This window comes from Acanthaster planci, linkage group LG01 (assembly GCF_054643075.1).
Source record: "Acanthaster planci isolate LZ-2023a linkage group LG01, COTS_SCS, whole genome shotgun sequence".
NCBI classification, from domain to species: domain Eukaryota; kingdom Metazoa; phylum Echinodermata; class Asteroidea; order Valvatida; family Acanthasteridae; genus Acanthaster; species Acanthaster planci.
In genome coordinates, this window is record NC_141777.1 from 30863743 (window position 1) to 30887348 (window position 23606).

The 23606-nt window shown below is 40.1% G+C and overlaps 1 protein-coding gene across 4 annotated transcripts in view; it reads right to left on the minus strand.

Moving 5' to 3' along the window:
• Window positions 1-2638: 2638 nt before the first annotated feature.
• ugp2 (UDP-glucose pyrophosphorylase 2) overlaps window positions 2639-23606 on the minus strand; it is a 30665-nt gene continuing 9697 nt past the window's right edge. For all 4 annotated transcript variants that reach the window (XM_022230267.2, XM_022230269.2, XM_022230268.2 and 1 more), the window contains 11 exons: window positions 21846-21979; window positions 20929-21003; window positions 18385-18518; window positions 15921-16000; window positions 11807-11875; window positions 11417-11448; window positions 10823-10919; window positions 10372-10450; window positions 9448-9611; window positions 8658-8762; window positions 2639-6462 (listed from right to left, as the gene is read on the minus strand). In XM_022230267.2, the coding sequence (XP_022085959.1) occupies window positions 6355-6462; window positions 8658-8762; window positions 9448-9611; window positions 10372-10450; window positions 10823-10919; window positions 11417-11448; window positions 11807-11875; window positions 15921-16000; window positions 18385-18518; window positions 20929-21003; window positions 21846-21979 (1077 nt within the window). In that variant the 3' untranslated portion in view covers window positions 2639-6354. The remainder of the gene's footprint in view (window positions 6463-8657; window positions 8763-9447; window positions 9612-10371; window positions 10451-10822; window positions 10920-11416; window positions 11449-11806; window positions 11876-15920; window positions 16001-18384; window positions 18519-20928; window positions 21004-21845; window positions 21980-23606) is intronic.

Genomic DNA, 23606 nt, shown 5'->3' on the forward strand with positions numbered 1-23606 from the left:
TTGCATGCAGAATGTAATCCCGTAAGAGATGCATCATCTTTTCTTTATTGCAGGCACTGCCATAGAAGAGGTCTTCCTCCAATCTGATGATGGTGTCGGTGATGAAGAACTTGCAGCAGACATCTCCGAGAAGTACACGCTGAATCCTGGCTCCGCTCGGGGCAGTTCCGGCAGGCGCAACGGTTGACATCGGCAGGAGCAACAACCCCGGGCGCTGATGTGCTGCTCTGAGCCGTGTCGACGGACTGACGGCTGGCAAGCACAGTTGGGCGATGTAATGCCCGTTTCTCGAGGCCTCGCGTTCCTAATGAAGACGTGACGGTATGGGTACCGGAGATGTCTGTTGGCCTGGGCAACGGGGGCACCGTACAAGAAGAAAGTCACCCTTGAGTGCTCCTGTGGATCGGGCTCTTGGGGGAACAGAGTCCCCGTGGTTTGTCGGATGGAGCGAAGCGCACTGCGGAGTGACTCCTGTCGGTTCTCGGTACGTAGTGTCATGAGTCTCCGCTGAGTTTCCAAGTGATGTAATCGCTCACGGAGCAAAACAGATTCAGCTTCGTTAATTCGCAAGGCTTTCTGTACACGACGGGAGTACACATTCGGTTTCTCGATCATATCTTCGATTTATTTTTCTCCCACGATCTCAGATCCGAATTCTTTCCCCAAAAGTGACCTTATTTATTCGCTGCAGCGGCTTAGGTTCTAGGGAAAAGTTCGCTTCCCAGACTGTCTCATGAAAACATCAGGACTGTCAGTGGTGGATTTTACTAACTCTGTCAAAAGGCTTGACATTATCTGGTCTTGGATATCAAGGACACTTGGCGAAGAGAACGGGCGAAGCGTTGATGTGTCCATCGTGGAAAATCGGAGTAGGGCCTGTTGGTTCAGACCCCCAGTCAAACTTGAGGTCTTTCGCAATGTATAACGCTACGGAACAGTAATCCTGAACAAAAGTTACCTTATCCTAGAGCCTTTACATGGACCGAGTTCTTGAGTTGATACGTCTATTCCATCATCATGTACCCAGACTGGCTCTAATGATGGTATCAGAGTAAAGAACTGTGTGGTCTTACAATTTGTAACATTTATTTTCAAGGAATGGCTTGTGAGAGTAACTTAGTCTCTGGAATATTTGTGCCGATTCGCTGAGTTGAAGCACAAGTGACTTTCACGGTTGACCTAAGTTGGCAATACAACGGTATCACAGAACCAGTTGATAGGCATCAAAGAACTACCTGAAACGGAACACTACGAAACAATACCGCTGCCTTGTTTAATAGATTTTAAGGCATGTTGCTGACACCAACTTGTCGAAAGCCAGAGCGACCCTATGATTTTTACCTCCCCGATTGTGCACGCATGGAAACTCAATCGAGAGAATCTACGAAAATGCTCGGAAGGCCAGACTGCAGAAGCCGATAGAATTTTCTGTATAAAAACTCCACAGAATGATGCAGAGACTGAAAACCTGATCCAAAAGTGGAATGAGCCGGGAATTGAACCTGGGCCGCAGAGGTGAAAAGCGGAGAAAGACGTACTAGTTTCACCGCGCTAACCTTACTCAACCTTTCTGAGACGATAGCCACTTTAAGATCAGTCGAATCCCACCAGAAGGCAATTCGGCGGAAAAAGTTGGGAGACCGTCCTTATTATCTTTTAATCAATCCGACCCTAGATCTAGCATATCAGTTGAACATTGCCGATCCAGTTGTGTTGTGATACAACTCAAACATTTTTTTGGAAACGACTTCCCTTACGTGACCAGAGATCGTGTGCCATTTTGTGACACTGGAAGGGGCTTGCTCTTTTAATTAAATAGGCCTACATTTAACACCAGGAGTCGGATTCCGGAGCCCTCGGCTGTTAAGGGTTTTTTGCATGCTATATCGGCTCCATTTACCCTGGAGGCTTGCCCTGAACTTTTCTGATCCCGGAACTAAAGGTCTGGAATTTGTCTGAGAAATCCTAGTCTATTTTGGGATATATATTACTCAGCAGAACGGAAAACAAAACGAAAATGGCAAACAATGGAATGAAGGGTATATTCTTTACAATAGCGGCGTTTGCGTGTTCGGTTTACAGTACTTATACCTTACATTCTTCATTACGAGCCTGTTCATTCTTTTCGCCATTCCAGTGTTTGTTCTGTTTAAGCTGCTGACAACATGTCTACTCTTAAATAGCAAACAATGCATTTCAAATCTCAAGCACAAGTACCCCACCTGCTGTTCAGAATGTTCATTTGACCACAAACAAGGACACACTGGAAACAAATAAAAATGCAGAGTATATTTCTCAGAAAATTTGCTTTGCTGTTGCCTACTGGACACTCCGACCTGGATTCACATACTTATTATATCAGAGGAGTTACATAATTGACGATCACATTGATTTCATCCTTGATAAAGGAGGTTAGGCAGTTATCGCTTCTTTAAGTGAAGTATGCTTATTTGATATGCGAATTAGGTTTCGGTGAAACCTGTCGGACATCTTCCCCTGCCTCGTCTCTTTCAATTACGGCATGGGGTTGTATTCACCTTATATTATAAATCAGACTTGACTCCAACCCAGTGGGCCAAACACAAACTGCATAGTGTTCAGACACAAAACGAACCACAGTCACAACACAAGTAACAAATTTTTAGATTTTAGGACTACATCGTTTTATTCAGAAGGGAAGATACGACATGCATTTAATACCCAAAACACTGACATATTATGCATTTTCTTTGGATATGTAAATTTATAGTTTCCAATATGCCGCTCAACACTTACAGTTAAATCTTGAACCGAACTAATTCTACGCTATACAAAAATAACTCTCCATGTGGGATGAATAAAAACGTATGGAGTGTTTAGAATCACATCTGAGGAAACCCTTTTAACATCTGCAATGGACACAATACCTGTTCCAATAAGCCTTTTGTGGGTTAAATTTGCAGTTCCTTAAATTCACATGGACATAAAAATTTGGTTCTCCATTCTAAAGACGCTGTTGCTATACCTTGAGATTCGGGCAAGCTTTTGCTTGGTTACATAACAGACGCCTTCCACCAAAACACTGTTTTCAATGGTAAGGACACAAAGGACCCCGTCCATTCCAGACATGGTGGTCACTATGCAAAAGCTTGCCCAAATCACGAGGTATCCAACATTGAACCCAAATTGTTATATCTACAATGTATGTGCAACCAGAGAACTATGTGTGCCAGATTTATTCAAAGTTAACTCACAAAAGGCTAACAAATGGGAAATCTGGTCACTTTCCTGCAGGCATACAAGCACACAATCTAGCTGTATTAAAGGGGCACACTCCCGGCACGTGCTCGTTAGGAAAATAAAACTTGCCAAATAGTATTCCAGGCAAAAAAAGGAACTTCCAATGCTTTCAGACACTCCCTAAAGTGGAAAGCAAGAAAAGCTGTCTTTGAAATGAACAATTAACTTTAGGGAATCAGCTTTATTCATCTCTCAAGGCAGGGTAGGGGACGAGCACAACCTCGTAACTCTCTACAAGGGCAAAAATGACCACTACACATGCACTCAGCAATGCTAATGCATCACACCCCCAGTGATGATTTTTTTGGTACATGCATGCCCTCCTGTCTCTTGACATAAGATGTATCTTCATTTAGCAATATCCTCAGCCCCAAAATGAAAGGCTAGGGAGAACAAAGAAATAAATAATGATGTAAAATGCAAACTGAAAATGTAGATGCCTCTCCAAATAATACTAAACCCCAGTGCACTGCACATCAAAAAAAAGTAAAACACGGGAGAAATATAACTATTCATAAATACCTCAAACAGTCTCCCTATTCAACTAGGTGCAACTTGACTGTGTCTTAACATTTGATAATGCCTGCTGTGAATTTCACGTGCTGTTAACTGGATACGAGACAGCATAATCGATTCTGATTGGTTGAGAGTCAAGTCCATAAAAGGAGATTCTTTTGGACAACTTAAACAAGGAAAATGAAAGTAAAATTTTAAAACAAAATCGTGGAAATCCACCATACACATTGTATTGCCTTCTTTTGACTCTCTGACTAAAAACGGTATGAATGAATGGGAATAAATGTGAGCTTGGCTGGTCTGGCGAGGGCATTATCAGCGTTTGGTCTCCTGAGCTAGTCTTAAACACATGTTTAAGACCGGTCAAGCACATATATTCCCTAATTTTATGACACTTCATGTCATGAATGGACAAGCCTTAAGGAGGATCCAACTTCACTTTTACTAATTCAGAGTATTTCAGGAAGGAACCCATCGGCAGTGAATTGGATTTTAAGGTTTACTGATTTGTCCACACACACTGTCCTGCACACACTTTCCTGGAAGTTTAAAAATATTACCTCTGCAGCATAATCCCAGCACCTTGGTCTTTTAGAGTCAGTACAAAATTCAGTGTTCCATTAGGAGGAAAAACCTTCTTTTAAAAAAAGACAATGAACGCTGCATTTTCATAACATGTTGTTGAGTCCTTTTTGTGATAAGCCTAATCATGTTACAGACACAGAGCAGACTGAAACACGGATGTGGAAAGACAGCTCAATGGGTATTTTCACAGGTATTCATTCAGTTCCTTGTTTACAGAAGGAAACAGGTACATCTGCACAAAGGAAGGATTTAAACAAATGCTATTTCGTTTGAAGAGCAAGCCCAACGGTGGAAAAAATAAGAAATCTGGCCGTAGTATGTTTACTTGGATCCCATTATAGACATTTATACCACATAAACCTGGATTCAGCAATATTTTTTGGTTTAAAAAAAATCACTTTTGAGACCCGTTTCTGCCAAGCGCCATGGCTAGCTTTCGTGAAAGGAGCATGTCGCCATCACTTCATTTACATCTCATGAATACGGCTTTTCCAGGATTTTATCGACTTAGCACCGTGAAAACAGTTCTCCAGCTGGTGCATGTACACACTGAGCAGGCACGGTCAGGTCAATGCACATAATTACATGTAGTATAGTAACATGTGTGTAGTTACAGTTCTACACTCTCCCAAGTACGAGGCGCAGAGCCTTACCCCTTCGAACCCATCGTGCCCCCGGAGCACTGACGGGATCCCGATCGGGCTGATGATGGGGCCACTGCTAGTGAACGAGGCGGTGAAGGAGACCAAGATCAATTGATAAATATGGCCTGGTAAGTTCAGAGTGAAGGACAGATGTTTTCAATGTTTTTTATTTTGTTATTTTATTCCCAAAAAAAGTGTCAGGCGAGGCTGGCAGCTCAGGCGTGCTGGCCTTTGTACGAAAACATATCCAAGAAACCAGGTCCTGCAAGGTCATGATGTTTTTCATTTCCACGGTAGTAGGTCACTGAAAAAAGTATTTCTCCACAGCGCCACCAACAGTATAAATGTGGAAATTTTTGAAAAACCAGCAGAATTGATCCATTTTTTTATCGCATTGTTTATATATTCAGAAGTCACAGTGCCCCTTTACAAATATAACTTATTCCTTAGATGCCACGTGATTATTCAACTGTGTTCCCCATTTTTTTCACGACCGTTGGAGTTGGGCTTTAAAGGTGTCAAAATTTAATGAACTATGTTAGTGGTTATTTATGCTTTGCACAGAAAATACTGAATTTGTGAATAGGATAAACAGATGTCATGCATGTGCAAGATGTACTTCAAACACAATTATTCCAAACAGGTGTTTTTATTTTTCATGAAAACCTTTTGACTTCTCTTTTAGTTGTAAATACCATATCACTGAGGCCAACATTTTAAAAGCCACCTGCTGATTATAAAGACGGATCAAAGGTTAAGTCTAAAATGTTCGTAGCAGACATAATCCTGTATGGTACCACTGAAGCTGGATTCCAGCGACAATCACTTTCGTTTAGAGAGCAGTACTCCCTTCCATCTTCATAACGCTGGAGATTTCATTCACTTTAATCAGCTGCAATCAAGCAATTTAGGCTATAGGTGCCAATTTTATGCTAAGAAAAAAAAAGACTAGCAGTTAATGCTACACATATACATTACTGCTTGAGTTAGTGTCCGGCTAAGTGAAGGCCAGTCCTCCTTTCTGCAGTGAAGATCAGTGAAACCAACTTGCTACAGGATGGTTCATACTTCAGGCAAATGTGAAACTGCAGCAAATTGAATGTGTTCAACTTCTGTGAATACACAGCAAAAGTATTTAATCATGCCTCGATTTCATGTTGGTATTCGTTTTGACACCAGATATGAGCCTGCCTTACTCCATATTATTCAGTGGCACAGCTGTTTCACTTTCATGTACTGAAAAAGAGAAACCCAAAGAATACCAAACTCTGAACAAGAAGTCTGGTACCCTCCTCTTGGGGTGTAAAGTAGGATACACAGGCACGAGGGGTTAATGGTCCAGGATCCTGAGGTTACCAGAGACAATCTTGTTTTCCAGGATGGCTCCAGGTGGGATGTCTATTCTGTCGCCATGGTTAGCAATAATGATGACTGTTCCCTGTTAAATAATTGAAGAGGACATCGAAAAACAATGAAGATCTATTGCAGCAAAAAGAAAACTATACACTTTTCTAGAGATGCTCTTTAACCGACAGACTTTTCTTGTACTACCATACTTAGGGCAATTCTACCAACTGCTGGTTGGTAAATCTACAGTCAGCAGAGGGTATAAAACCAATAAAATCATTCACAGTGTTAAACATCTCATGCAGTAAGCCTGTTCGATATTCAGTTCTTTTCATATTGCGATATCATGAAAAAATATCGTGATATCTGATATTATCCTGATGATGTCATTTTCCATTCATAAAATAAACACGACCGAAATCACCATGTCTCCAGTACCACGTTAAAAAAAAGAAAAAAAAAACCGACGTACAGGCCAGTGCATTATTTCTACATTTAGAACTCTTATATGCTGGTGGAAAGCAAATTTCAACATGGAAATTGTGGACATTAAATTATCATATATCATATCATGGCACCGTACGGAAAAAGCCATTTACCCGCACACATTAGTGGTAAAGTTCGCTCAATGAGGCAATCCCCAAAATGGACAGAGCACATGCGTGTTACTAGAGGAGCTACTGGTACAGTGGTATTGATGCCCTCACCTCATTTCTAAGTCATCATTTATTTCTCATTAGTCGGCATGTTTCACTCGGTCCCTTTTCTACAAGACCACAAAAAAAGTCGGCAATAAAAATATCACGCTTCAGTATCGGTTTCCTTCGCCATGGGTGCCTAGAAGCGTCAAGCGAAAAGCCCCACACTGCTTGACTGTGGCATGCACGTGGTTGAGTACATCAATACCAGGGACCCCTCTCGGGCTACATGCATGCGCTCTGTCTATTTTGGGGGTTGCCTTATTGAACGAACTTAACATGTAAGGCCGTTTTCCAATACTCGACTTCATCTCCGTTGAGGCTTCAACTGTTTTTTACTACCTAACTTTGAAGTTGTAAGCGCAATAGCAAGTTTGATAGTGGCACAAAACATCAAGTAAGATGCAAAAGAGCCAAACATTACAGTTCTTCAATTTAATTGAAACGCTTCAGGCCTACAATCGGGAATTTGTTTTGGAGACGGAGCCTGAGACGGAGACAAAGTTGAGTTTTGGTGGTGTACGTGTGCGGCACGCGGCGTGGTATGACCATCTCGAGTCCCAAGTGAGAGAGCCGACTTACATGTAGCTGGAGTTTACTGTGCAACATATTGCACACGCGTACAGCCTGTTGGTTTGATTCTGCCCCCTAATACTTGTAAAACCCTTGCAGCTGCTGGGGCCAACAGTGACTTTGTGGTTTATGGTTTTCAATTGAGTATTTGTGTGGCCTAAATGCAATAATGCAGGGCTCAACAGGGGTGCATTGACTTCCCTGTGTGCATGTACAGTACGTACATTGTTTGGGGCCTATCGCCATAATTTTCGGCATATCAATTTGCACGATATCCCGATATGTGTTTTTACAAATGATACAATATCCGATATCTACATCATATCGAAATATCGTGAAATATTGTCATATCGAACAGGCTTATCATGCAGGCATTTAAATTCTCCAAACAAATGAAGTCGACAAAATACTGCATGACAATGCTGCCCATTTTCACACTAATGAAGTACTACGTCCATTTTGAGGCAAGAGTTGTTGCTAACCAAGGTGAACATTCTGCATAGTCTGGCCACAAAATGGCAGCCACTGTCTGTAAGAAAAGTCTATATGTCACACCTCTCTCATAATCTATTGTCTGCCATCTTAGATGTAAGGACAATGTCTGAATTGGGTACGATGTTTCTAGGTTTTTACCTTCTAGTTGTCAGCTCACCGTGGTGGAAAGGCACAATACAGGCAACCAAGGCTGACTAGCATTCCATGGGCCCATTGTTCCATAAGTCCTATATATTCCACCCTTGCCATCATCAGTCTTGATTTAATAATAGTGGTTGGCACTGGGGCCTTGCATTTCGCATTGGTACTTTGCTGTACTAAGCTATGTTTTTAAGCCTCTCCAAAATCAAAAACTGAGAGGCTAAGTCTTAAAACAATATGTTTGTGTTCGCATGGGTCTGGATAATCCAGCCCTGCAGACAACAATTTCCCATTTCAACAACTCCCCAATTTTATTTACACGTATTCAAGCTTCAAGCATCAAACAAGCCATGCCCTGTGGGTCAAGGATGCTACCAACCTTGAGGGAGATTCCTTTGCCAAAGGTGACGTCTCCAGACACTGTCAGGTGGTCTAACTCCAGCATGTCAGGGATGCCATCAAATCGCTTCAGGAAATCTCGAACCTGCATTCAACATGTTCAAGAATGATTGTTCCATCAAATCTACGTGCTCTTGTTCTCTCATCCATCTACTGCACACCAGGGCGGGACAGTACATGCACATGACCAAGAAGGTTACAATTAGTCATCTGACTTTTAAGAGGCGGAATTGTCCAAAGGGAGGGGCAGAGCCAATCCTTTTGTTCACTTAAGACACTGGCCTTCACATCCTCCCTCCCATCTAAGACTGCCCTACCCCCAAGCTATCATCCTCCCTAAAATGATAAAGCATTTAAATCCGTCCTCACTGTTCCCAGACTTATATTTGAATTAGCTAAAGAAATGACAACTTCTTCTGGAACACGAGTAAAACTCGGCCGATTCACAATTCATATTGTCTGATGAGACCTCCACGAACCCCATGACTTCAAGATTCCAAAATTTATCCTAAAACATGACCGGCAGGATTTATAGAAAAATACCAAGCCAGGATCCAATGCACTGTTCATTTCTTTAGTATTAATTTTAACGGGCTACACATACAAAAAAAAAACTTATCAGTTATAAACTGTTCTCTGCCAGGCGGGTGATCTTGGGAAGACGACAATTAAGAAATAGGTTCAGTTTTGGAGGTATGACTCAATCTGCACATTGTGGATTCAAACCACAACACAGTGCCATGGAATGGGCCATGAACACTCCAACATACCTTGTCGAAGTGGGTTCCCAGCTTGACGATGGGCGTGGTCCGGAACTGTCGCAGGGGACTCATAATTAGACTACCCGCCTTCAGGGAGTAGAGGTTGGACATGGCCAGCAGGAGATCGGATGACCTCTTGACTGGTAGGAAACGACTTCGGGGCACATTGACACCTGCAGATCGGAGCAAGGAACGTGAACAATTTCACCTTGGCGATTCATTAGCCTTCATACAAATGCTACAGATTAACAAAGCATAGTCACTTCTCAGAATTGCTGTGATAAGCTGATAGACATTAGATTTCTTACACTGATACATGTACCTACACCTCAGGTTAAAGGCAAGGATATCATCCTCTGCGCTTCCAGAATGCTATCAGAATCACCTATCGTGTGTATCTGCTTTGTAAACTTGAGTAGAATCTTACTGCTATGGCTAGACACTGTCCAGATCATGCTTTTTTTGTTTGAAAATTCACACGGTATTGGTTGCTTCACATCCAACAGACAGGGTTTTCCTTTTCATTTAACAGTATTCTGTTTAACTTTATTATATGTGACAATTTGAGAAGAAAAACGTTTCGTTTTTGTCATTATAGTAAATTTAGTCAATCAGCAAAAAAAAAACTTCTGTCCAAAGTACCACAAAGGTTGTAGCTTTACCGAGGACAAAGATTGGTGAGGTGACATCCTACAGGTGGTAAAACAGAACTAGAACTATTACTGGCATCAAACTCGTGTACAGGTGACAAGCGCACACTGAATACTTGTTATGACCAGCCCAAATGCATGCGCACAGGCCTCAAGTTTAAGAATGCATGTGTGAGTGTGGTGCCATCACTGTAATGACGTCTCCTAAGATAAGTAAAGAGGGAGTAGCATCCTTCTGGGGTGAAAAAATGAAATAAAAGTACAATGACGCATTAGAACTTACCAAGGGCCCCATCAAAGCACTTCATGGCTGCCCCCACAGCTGTCTCAAGCTGGATAACATTAGTTCCATTTTCCAGAGACTGAAACAAAGTAAAATGACAACGTACAAGTCTGAACTTGGTTTTTCACTGACAAAAAATGTAGCATTTTCTGTGATGAAAAGATCCAACAGGTGGAATTTACTGCACGAGCCAAATTTGTCATTCTCCTGACAATAGTCTTGGAAAATGTTCAATTCAGAGAGAGGGCTTGTATCAGCTGGTAAATAATACACCTGGCACTAACCACATTGAATGACAGTGCCATGATATCATTATTCATACACACTTTACTGTGTGGTCAGTGGGTAAAAAATTTGATGAGTAGCATTTTCTCTGGTCACTACGTACAAAATGTGCGTCTGCATAGAAACCCCTTTGCACATCTCATTACGTACGTAACCATAAACATACCTTATTGTTGACGATGACTTCCATGTCCAACATTTTCTCCTCAATCAGTCTCTTTATGGAGGACAGCTTGACCCATAGATTGTTGGTGTTGAAAATCCTGTCAAGCAGAAGTTTACAGACATTATAAATTAGTATGATAAACTGTACATCATATTTTCATGGATGTGTGAAAAATCGCATATCATGTGCCATCACATAAAACTGAATGATGCAGATATGGAACCCACAAATGAAGGAATAGCTCCATCAGGAGCTAGATGTGCATGGTGTTAGTAGAGTTTGTGAAAGAAGAACGTAAGAAGTCCGCTTCAGAAATCTCAGTTAACCAAAGCAACAAGAGCAAGAGGGTCATACGGAGTCCAAAATGCTTAGCAAACAGGCCGTGAACTTGGATTGGGTGATACTTGAGGCTACTAAAAGAACAAATGCCAAAACATATTGTGACTTCTAATCTGTGAAAAGCTCATATCTTGACACTACCTTGATTGGCAAGTGGTTTGCTTGAAGTAATTGCAAATTTGTGAATCTTAGAAAAGTTCTCAAACTATCTGATATCTTACAAATTTCAGATCTCACTTTTCTGTAAATACTTACTTGAACTTGGAAACGGACTTGAACTCGTCCACCTATATGTGAAGGGGAAAATGTACATGTATTTAATTTCTGTTCCTACATGTGTGATTCTGAGTTTATGATGCTTCAGATAAAACAGGAAAAAGGAGCCTGGACTAGACATACACAAATATCTGTATCAACTTCTATTTAAAAAAAATTAAAGAACCCCATCTGCAGAAACTATGTGATTAAGTTTATGAATATGGACCACCTTAAAGGAAAAAGAAAAGAAAGAAAAACAAGGGTGAACAAAGGAAAAAGAAAAGAAAGAAAAACAAGGGTGAACAAAGGAAATGAATAAAACCAAACCCCTGCACTTCTTCAATATTGTCCAGTATTTCAAATTCAGTTTTGAAAGGAAAAACTTACATGTTCTTTTGGCACTTGGGCAATTTCCAGTAGCCTCAATTTGTTTTCATACTGGATCAGCGTCCCACCCTGACAAAGCAAAAGACAGACCAACAGGTGAAAGAGCCCCCAATTAAGAATAGCAGGGCCGTTTTCCAATACTCAACTTGGGCTCCGTCTCAGGCTTCAACTGTTTTTTTTTTACTTCCTGACTTTGAGGTTGTAAGCGCAATAGTAAGTCTGATAGTGCCACAAAACATCAAGTAAGATGCAAAGGAGCCAAACATTAGAGTACTTCAATTTAAGTTAAATGCTTCAGGCCCACAATTGGGGATTGGTTTCCTGCACGAAGCCGGAGACGAAGTTGAGTATTGGAAAACGGCCAAGGTACGATCTGCTACGCCTAGACCGACCTTGAACATTGTGGACTGAAAGAAAATCCATGCAGAATCAGGACAGAGTTGCAATACTTAAACTGACTGTCCTCAAACCAATGAACTTGGGGGAACTTATTTTTCCTTTCTCCCCAGATCGATTCAGGTTTTTGACAATATGGCTTTGTGAGTCTGATCTTGTTCAAATATGAAACTGAAAGTAATCCTTTCCACCTGGAATGAGGCCAGACTTCATCCTGACATGCTCATTTTCAGCCGGCAACCCTAATATATACCAAGAGCAAATACCTCATTTGAATGTATTTGAATTTACTGACCCCAACATGTACCCACCCTCGACATTTTCTCTGACTTTTTTCATGAAATGCCTATTTTTTCTGTGACAGATCAGCTCCAAAAATTTGCTTTTCACACAGGTTTAATGCTAAACACACGTCAGACCATAAATTACATTTATGACCATAATATCAAAACCTATGTTGGTTTGAATTTAAACTTCACAGTCTAAGCCACAATGTACTCATAATGTACGTCAGATGCATGACAAACTTCAAAAAGATTGGGCATGAGATAGCTAATGGTTCAAAACAACTGCACACAATGTGGTCACCTTTAACTTTTAAGGCTTGATCCCTAAACTGTGTACAAGAGCAACTAATAACATCTTTGTTCCATGAAGCTCACACACTGGGAGCAAACTTTTCAAGTCTAAAAAAATTAATGTCATAAATTGTGCCTTGAAAGTACAGGTACATCTGCATTTTCAGATTTCACAGTGTCAAAATGACTCATAGTACATATAGTTTATGGCATGTTGCCATGTAAGTTGAGCTCAGCCCTAAGGATGTTCTCTGGAATCATTTACTGCCACTTTATCAACCCTAGCATCATACGAATAATTGTGAGAAATTGCATTCCACAGAACCTAAGACAGCTATGCACACTTCCCACAGAATTCAGGTCAAACAAGCAGCAAACCTATCAATTTAGGCAAAAAAAATTCACCTGAAAAGCATTTTTGATTTCTGATCCTCTGAAAAAATTAATAATCAAATAACAGATGTTCAAACGTTGCTATTATTCTTACGGTTAGAATCTTTGATGCCACCTACATGTATCAGACAGTTGGATTAAAGTTAACATGTATTTTAACAAAGTTATAAACAAGTACATCTCCCCAAAGTTTAAAGTTCACCGATAATATGGAAAGATATTTTAAGTGGACAAAGCAAAATGGTGTTTGAGTATCAAAGGTCAATATTAACAGATGAGAGATAGCAATGATATAGAGGTCATTACATGAAAATACCACCATGATCTTATCTGTGCTACATCAGTAAAACCTTTTTTTAGGACAGAAGGGCACTTGAAAGAAACAAGCATATGAAAATATTCATATCTACAAGTAATAAACAGCTAAACCCAAAGTGCACACAGTACACAGTGGAGCAGATCAGGGGAAACAAATTTTGGAAAAAGATCTTTCTAAAGTTGCCAGTTTAATATCTCTAGTTTTATTACTCAAAAGTTTTCAAGCAAAAATTTTGAGCAGGGCTGAATATGTTTTGTTACAGTACATGACAATAACTCTGAAGAGGCAAAAAGGTCAGAACTCCCCGCTGACCACATTCACACCAAATTAATTTTCACGGAGCTGACATGAGCTGACAGCTAACCTGAAGTAACATAAATGTAATTTACAGTATTCTGATAGCTAACCTTTTATTGTTGGTCAAATATATTCTCCAGTCAGCAGTTCACTGGTGGTTTGATATTTTCATTTTATTTATTGTAGTGTGGAATGTTCGTGTGAGTTTTCAGATCAAATTGCTTTTCAATGTTACTGCACGCTAGACATTACAAAGCAGTACAAATTCAGGGACTAAGAAAATTACTGTCATCCATAGACTTTTATTTACAAGGAAACCAATTTGATCTAAATCCCCGATTCATTTCGATAAATTTTCAGCTGTTGGTTAGGATGGCTGGCAACAGACTATTTTATGACAGGTGTGTGTTCCAAGCATTTCAATTTTTTCTTCAAATCGAGTTGAAACCATTAACGTATGTTTAATAAATTTGTAATTATTCACAAGAAAAGGTACATGTACTCATTTGTCAGGAAATTTAATTGTACTGCTTTCAATTCTTCCCTCACCTTTAAAAGGGTAGAGTTCACCTCACTTGCAATTTCCATATGGCCAGCACATGAATAAACTCATTTGTGCTTTGACAGGACAATCTCATGTTTCACAGTGCCTGATGAACCATCGTTATTTCTGACAAATTGCCAGGCATATTGCATTCAGTCCATTGCAAATTTCTTGGAACCATTTTGCAGCCACTTTATAGCTAGTTTATCAACCCCAATACTTGAGGTATGGGGCCCCCGAAAAATTACGGTCTTCAATTTTGCTGTGCAAGAATGCTTTCATATTTTACAGTTTCCCAATGAAAAAAAAATACAACAGTTCAGGCCACTGGAATCTTTTGCAAGCATGCTCTGAGTATTACGTCAAATCATCCACACAACTCTTCCTGCCATCTATCATCTTTGCTGTCAAGCATTATCCAAATCAGGACATTTGTAAGACTGAATTAAGTGTTCCACAGGTCTTAGACACTACTCTGCCCAAGGTACAGGAAAGAAATATTGTGGTGTTTGTTAAACAGCCCGATCAAATGTTTGGTTAATGCAGAGCTGGAGTAACCTGTTAACTCTCTCTGACTCAGAGAGGCACAACAAGTTATCTTGTACATGTACGCACCAAAATGTTAGTGTTTTGTGTTTTAGAGCACACCATCTAGAAACATTAAAACGAACGACAGCATCACCATTTTGCATATCACATAACACTAATTATCTTGACTATTTGCGTACCAACACCCCAAAAAGTTTATAGCATGGAACCTTGTTCTTCAACAGAACCATACCTCCTGCAACAGGTGTATTGCATCCTCAGCAACCACCACTGAATGGTACCCAGATGTGTGTTTTGGGGCACAGCATACAATGTAAACCTTGGTCTGTCACTCTTGTATCTCTTGATTTAGCCTACTTACCACAAATTGAATGGGATAAATGCAAACAGTTCCTTTCTCAATAGTCAAGTGTCCTTTTTTAAATTCAACACATGTTAATGAGACATTTTTATATATGGTTAACAAAATGGAGGGAACAGCTCATCACTTTACTCTCCCCAATTGTAAACTGGGCAGACTCTGTGGGTGACTTGTTATAGAACCAAAACTGCTGTTTCATACTGTGGAATGGTAAACCAATCCTCAGTCTGAGATCCATGGAGCATTACAGATGGGCTATCCAGTCGACCATCTAACCAGGTGGTGGGGGCATGGTTACATCATTGGATTTCAGCGACCTGTCTTGTGGAACCACTGGCATGGGACAATTGTGCAAAATGGCGGAGGCCTTGATGTAACCAAGTGCAAAAAGTGAGCGATGAGAGGATTTTGCTAAACAACTGGGGTCTTTCAAGTTCGACTGTATCCCATGCATGTATTTAGTAAAAGATAACTGGCCAGTGGTTGAACTGCGGTTCACGGCCGAAGTCCCTTGGATTACATAAAAAGAGGCGGCCCTGCTTACAGAGACCCTTTCAAACACTACAAACAAGACAACCCAGCTGGCACACTAAACAGGACAGCAATTTGACTCTAGACTACGCACACCGTCATCCTGTAGCCTGCTGTTTACTTATGGACGAGTGTGTGAGACAAACCTTTATGTCTGCCCTCGTCTTGTCTGTCACTTCCATTACAAATTCTCGCTGCTTCTGCTTCACCAGCAAATTCAGAATTTCTGTGAAAGCGGCATTAAGGAAATAACATCGGAAGCGTGTTGCCTTCCTGTCATAAGATCAGAGTATTCCATTTTTATCCCCATAAACATTTGCATAGTGTAGAACCTGAAATACACTGTTGTTTTCACAACCGCCCCCCCAAAAAAACCGCATGTACATATCCATGTTGAAATGAGTAATACAAACACTCGGCAAAACTGATGGTTTTTAAACCTTTCCTTACCACTGTAGTCCGACCCTGTCAGAACATATATAATATCAAGCACTCAAACTAATTAATAACTTTTCTAAACAAAATGGCATGCACAGCTGTGGCTACTATTTGCCATTGTGCAAAACAATACTGGGCGTACTTGATCCAAATTGACAGCTGGCACCGTCATCCCTTATGCGGCTACAAATTAAACACGCTTCCACATGAAAGGAGTTGTGCAGCTGTTGTTATATGCAACCACAGAAAATCCCATTATGCCAGCAAATATTGCTATTGACTTGGTGCTAGAACATGTTCAGGATGCCTACTTTCACAACCCATTTCTAACCCATTTATTTATCCAGAAAGGAAAAAGGTGCAATTTTCATGGCAACAATTAATTGAAAAAGTCAATGTGAACCGGAGCAATCAATCATATAGCAGAAACTGATAAAACAATGCCAGCTGACACTATAAATTCCTGAAGAGGTTTGGGGGTGGATAGGCATAATCCAGTTCAGTAAGGAGCGATGATGATGAATCATGACTTGTGTAGGGATGACGGGGGGGTTGGAAAATTCAACACTACAGTCATTTGCAAAAGTTTAAGACCACCTTGAATTTTATTGGTATTTCTGTCACTGGGCCTGCATTACACCAAAGATTATATAGCGTCGCATAGCCGCGCAAGATGGGTAATTCGGCCATAAAGGTGTTCTCACCATGGGCGCCATTCGAGTGTGATCGTTAATATGTGTGCATGTGCCTGTCACGGCGCCTACGCCTGTGCAGTGCCGTTTAATGCACAGGCAACCAGAATGGCGCCCATGTGACGACGTTTTACGAGTATTCATGGTGAAGTTCCTCATCTTGCGCCGCTACGCGGCGCTATACGATCTTTGATTACACTGTCTCCCTTAATGATTACTTAACATGATTTTACAGTGGTGCATAACATCAGTGTAGTGCTATATACCCGTTTGAATGAAATTTTTTGCAAAGGCAGGTCTTGTATGACATTTTGTCTGCTAGGCAGCATGGGTAAAAAAAGCCAATCTAAGCAATCAGAAATAAGGGAGGGCACACTGAATATTAGACTGTTAACATGTCAAATCATCGAAAGGTAGTCAAAAAGGTTTAACCAAGGTACCAAGGTTACACATTGAAAATAAACATAATTTGCCATGATTGATCGGTTTAAGTTTGGTTTTCCTTCAGGTTAATGCATTTTCTATGGGTGGTCCTAAACTTTTGCAAATGACTGTATATCCAGCAGAGGGGCTGTGACAATGACAACCATGACAACTGACAAAAATACTGTGACATTTCAGGGTTTCGCATGGCTAAGAAGGCAATGTATTCTCCCAAAGGGCTGTCATTATGTAACTCTTCCACTCAAGTTTTTGTCTTAAAGTGCAAAAAAATAGCAAATTCGTCTGTGGGTATATCTCTTAATATGCCGCTTTGGGATCAAAAATCTTAAAATCCAGATACATATAACTTTAGAAGTCAAATCCCTGCTTGAGACAAACGTTCTGTAAACGAAGCAACACACACAGTAGGATATTGTGGAAAAGGGATGGAAGGTCTGTAGCTCAGTAGGCAGAGGGCAGTTGGATATTTTTTGAGTGGCATTTTCAAACCCCACTCAGGTCAATTTCTGTGATTATGAACACTGAATATAAATCAACCCAGTCAGTTTTCAATTGTGATTTGTGAGGTGGGACCTAGGTGCCAGGATCCTCTAACAACTACATGTAAGCCTCAGCACTATACGCTCCCAAACTTCCTCTGATTTGGCAGTGAAAAAACATTGGTTCTACTGTGAATTTAACGTTTGCCTCCAAGTTAGTGTTTCATGTTTTCTATCGTTACAGAACTGTGCGATGTTCCTGACACCTACAATACCATAATTTGTCAAGTGTCAAGCCAGTTGTTTTGCAACCCTAGCTCGCAATGCACTGTGCAAATACGCAATGACAGGGTCATAATGATATCGATCCACGATCTCCCGGAATTCACCCCACGCCTCGTACGCTTTGAGTTGGCACACATGTGGCAAGTAATTAATGCTTTCTTCATCAACTAATTAATGCAGCTTCCCAAACTTTGAAGGACATGTGCAATAACATCAAGTCACAGAAAGATAGAAAGTGGTCTGTGCTAGTTTGTGTCAAACAAAAAGGATACTGAGGTCGACTGTAGCACCAAGATTGTCAATGTTGGAGATGAACATGTACTCTTTGCCTTGCCTGAGGAAGGATTCTAGCAGCTCCGAGTCATAGAATGACTGGTAAATGTCACCATGGCCTGGGGGATACCAGCTGAGGAGAATCAATTGAGGAACAATGTTAAGAACAGTGCTGTGGGAGCCATTACCAACAGACGAATGGAATCGCTTGATGGCATTGACTGCACTATCAATGCACTTCAAGGCTGTATTCTAAGGCAACTCTCAATTGGTCCACATGGGTTACTTTAATCTCGGATGATTAATTTCCCATCACACTTCACTGAGTACAATTAGTAGCAAGGGGAGAATGGTTGCAAACTATTCTTCCCATTTCCGCACCAAAATCACCATGTTGACTTTTTAAAGCTTCCTGGGGTTTTTTTGGCATGAATAATACTGACATCATTTTGGAGTTTAAATCCTTCAACAGCTTGTTTTTCTCATGTGTCAAAATTGTCCACTTGAAACAGATAACATCATTTCACAACCTTCATTTTGAGAAAACTGATATAGATCTACACATGATGGTTCCAGATTGAGCACACTGATTCAAATCAAAGACTTTTTTCACCATGGGAGAGGAATCTCAGATTTTACAGTTGATGCTTCTACTCGTCAAACACATCACACTTAAGGGCCCCACACAAAATCTTACCCTATACGGCTAACATTCAGTATGAATGAACAGATTTTTTATGAGGCAGTGTTGTACGAGAGTCCATTTCGAAGAATAAGTGTATAAGTACCAATAAAAAGTACCCAAGTGCAAGTAGTACACTGCCTATATTAAAAGGTTTAACAAATTTTTAACCAACACTTGACCATTTTGATAAGTGCGTGATGAATAAACGGAAAAAGTATTTGAGACGGTTTCAAAACTAACTGACCCATCAGCTACAGCAGTCACATTCAAAATTTAGGTTTATTCATAAGTCCCCCCCTCAAGCCATATAATTTTTATTCATGTGGATAATCCACATCATCCATTTATACATGCCATCCATATTCATCACAGCTCCATTCCAGCAAGGCTGCAGGTGGATTGTGGAATTTTCAAAGTATAATTTTCTAATTACCATACACTGAAATGGATTACCTTTCAGTTTGAATCATATAAAGAGCAACGTCTGAAATGGAAGTGTTCCACAGTTATTCTGACCAACTGCAACAAGTGATCTTTTGATATCTTACATAATTTGCTTCAGTTTGAATCATATAAAGAGCAACGTCTGAAATGAAAGTGTTCCACAGTTATTCTGACCAACTGCAACAAGTGATCTTTTGATATCTTACATAATTTGCTTCAGTTTGAATCATATAAAGAGCAACGTATGAAATGGAAGTGTTCCACAGTTATTCTGACCAACTGCAACAAGTGATCTTTTGATATCTTACATAATTTGCTTCAGTTTGAATCATATAAAGAGCAACGTCTGAAATGGAAGTGTTCCACAGTTATTCTGACCAACTGCAACAAGTGATCTTTTGATATCTTACATAATTTGCTCCTAAACCATTTCATTCATCAAACTTCTTAGGGACCCAACTCAACTTAACAGAATGATGCAGTTTGCAGCCATTCCAAAAAAAGGAATATTCTTTGGTAGTGAGCTATATTCAGTGAACTCCAACACAATAAATGTATACAAGAAACTGATAACTCTTATTGTTCCAGTCCTGTGTGGTATAAATTATTCCAAAATGGTCAAATAAGAGATTATGCACTCAAGTCAAATTCAACAGCCTCTATTGCTTGTTCATCAACTTCGTCATTACCGGTTTGGAAATTAGCATGAAATGTTTTCCTTTGATTTACTCAGCTTCTTTGAATGAAAGGCTCAAATTTATTACATTAAAAACAAAAGTGAAAACAGTACATTCAAAATAGGCTCAGCTCTGAAAATTGTACTCCTTGATCTTTTAGGATGTAAAAAACAATAAAACCAAGGTAACATAATTCAAAGCTGGATGTTCAAAGGAGCAGCAGACCATTCTCAGTCAACAACAGGTGTATGACTGCCAAGGCCAGCTCCCACATCAATAGCACAATTTCTATAGGGAGGAAATGTGGGCCTGCGTTGTGTGGACAAAAAATTGTCCTTGCAAAATATCTCCCCATAATAACTATCATTCATTGTGAGCGTTATAGCCAACAGCAACCGTGTCAGTAGGTGTATGTGCTTGCTTGAATATACAGGAACTAGGTTTAGTATCCGGAAATTTAATGAAGCAAACGAAAATATTGGACACACGCTACGATCACATTTCATCCCCTTTAATAGATGTACAAGTTAAATGAATTATCTGGTGATGAAACTCAATTACCAACTTCAACACACTGTCATATAATGATGACCCATGCATGTGTAACACATGCCATCCCTGCACTTTCAGGTGGCAGAAAATAATAAGCTGCCGCTGCTGCTTGGCGTTGCCATGGCTACCTTAGGCAATCTAATTATATGCAGACTGGACTTTGGACCTGCCCCCAGTCCACTTACTGTTCAATGTTGGCTGCATCCATGGAGCATGTCTTGGCGGTCGGCAGCAGCGTTTCCTTATTTATCCTCGGATACCTGTGTGGAGCACACGACAAGGAATTGTGAACGGGGTAGAAAGCACTCAGGCAGAACTGAGTAAATTAAAGCGATAATTGCATCTGGCTATCAATTGCAACAGGTCCATTACAAGCACTACAAAATGTACATGAAAGTGCAGCCTATGCAGAATCTTGTGTATGGACAAACTACATTGGTCATGGCTCTGAAGTTATTCAAAGCAAATGAAACCCCCAAAATTCAGACTGAAACCACGAGTGATGTTTGAATCTGTAGAAATAATGTGCGACCTTATGTTGTCTTATTTCACGAGATGCAGACTCGATGATTCTAATGAGGATTCCTACCGGTATGGTTCCCACAAATCATAGTCTGGTACTGCAGAATTCCATGTAAGATTTTGAGAGGTTAAGCCAGTTCACTCAGGCTCTTTGTTAATCAGTTGGATGTACTGCTAGCATACTCTCCATGTACTGCTAGCATACTCTCCATAACAAGGAGCACTTTCTTGTGCCATCCTTTAATACAACTGTGAATCTTCAGATGCTGGAGCCTCTTCCAACTTTATTTTATCTTGCATAATTCACTGGATGCTATCAGTTAAAAACTGAATGGGTTTGCTTTAACACTCTGTTGGTTGAGCATACAGTACTGCATTCCCCAGGCTCATAGGTTTTATTTTCCACTTATATCAATTTCTAGTTGAAATTAACTCTTCATAATTTCCAATAACCTTTTTTTTTTGGTAGGCACTATTGTTCTTATCTGATTTTAACCATGGGTTGCATTCCTTTGATTGCAAACCAAAATGAAAGACAACACATGGCATGCTTTGCCCCATTTCAGGATGAGCAACTCACCTCCTCTGCATGAAGGTGAAGATGTCCACCTTACAGGAGCTGTAGCAGTTCAGCACGGCTTTGGTGTCTTCGTGAGTGTTGAAGGAATTCATCAACACCAAGGGAACACTGCTGCCATAGGTCTTGTTCAGATACTTGTTCAGATGAGAAGCAAAATCGAGTTCAATGGAGGAGTACAACGAAGGAAGAAATATGCCGCTCAAATATCTTGAGCGGTAAATTAACAGAACAGATACGTGTACATATAATCCCAGGATTTTTCTTTGAACAGAGAAAAGTCTCACAACTTTAACTTCACTTTTTTTGTGACAATCTTGGACAGAATCACTCACTACTCTGGCTATGATCTAAAACACAGAGTCGCAACTTGAAATCAGAAGTTGAGGCACTCAACATTTTGTTGCATGTAACTAGCTTAAATTCACAACATTTTGTTGCATATTTATAACTGGTTTAAATTCTTAACTGTTTTGCCTAAGAATATTTATTACTAGTTCAATTAAACTCTTGATCTTACACTAAGTGGATTCCGATGCATCTTATTTTCACAAAACCTATTTATGGTATTTTACCAGTTACGCCTGCCCACTGAACAAAACATTTAAAAAAATAAACAAAATACTGAAGTTACATTTCCTAGACAAACTATTTTCATTCCAGGTCCTTGGATCCTCGCAAATGGACTACCGTTACTGTCTACAAGTGTATTTGTTTAATAGTGTACTTGAACAGAAATTCTAGTGATAATTAGAAAAGAAATTCTAGTGATAATGCAGGGTTTGCCCTTAACTTTTTTCTCACTTGCCAGCCGGACCAGCAGTGATGGCTTTTTACGAATCCGCCAGCATTTTCACTAGTCCGCGTCTTCCCCTAAATTTCAACATTCTTTTTTGGCATTAGTGTTTTCTGCTCCAACATCATGCATAAGTGTGCACTCGGTGCTGACTGTTATTTGATAATTGATGAGTAATCATAAATGGTCATGGGAATCAGAGTTTCAAGAATATTCATGAGTATAACTCTACTCCAGCAAATTAAACACACAAAATGGTTACCTGCTGAAAATGGTTTGTTTTATTCACAATCCAAGAGACAGAAAAAAAATGTCATTATGAACAGTTTACATGTATGTACATGTACGTTTTATGCAGTATGCACATGTACACGCACATACATGTATGTACATGTACACCCGGCGAAATGTACAAACAGTACATGTTCATTCTCGACTGTGTCCAGTACCCGTGGGATGCATTCCACCAAATGGTTGTATTTCTGCATGTGAGCTCATTAATATTTGGTGATCCCACGGGGATTTTACAATATGACAAGCCATAATTAGGAAGGTTCATAGAAATATTTCTATAAATTCCAAATTTGGGACTGATAATTTCCAATTCGGGGTATTTCTTTCAAAAGTGGCGGGTGGCTAAATTCAGAGCTGAGCGCATACATGTAGTTTTATTACTATTTTTTGGAGGTATCTTTGGGGAAAGGCGAATACAAATAATTTTCATGGCTACCTCCCCCTTAAAATTGAAACAAAAAGTGATCTTCTGGCCACAATCCTGAATTTCCAGTGAAAAAACGGAGGTCAACCTCTTTCCAAGAGTCAACAGGCAGCACTATTTTGGTCTGATTTTGCAATGTTTTCGACGGGTGCGTATTTGGTGTAGTGCAACCCGTAGCATGCGAACCAAACACGAAATCACAACCGTGACATTGCTGGTGTCACAACTACCAATGACCAATCAGAAAAAT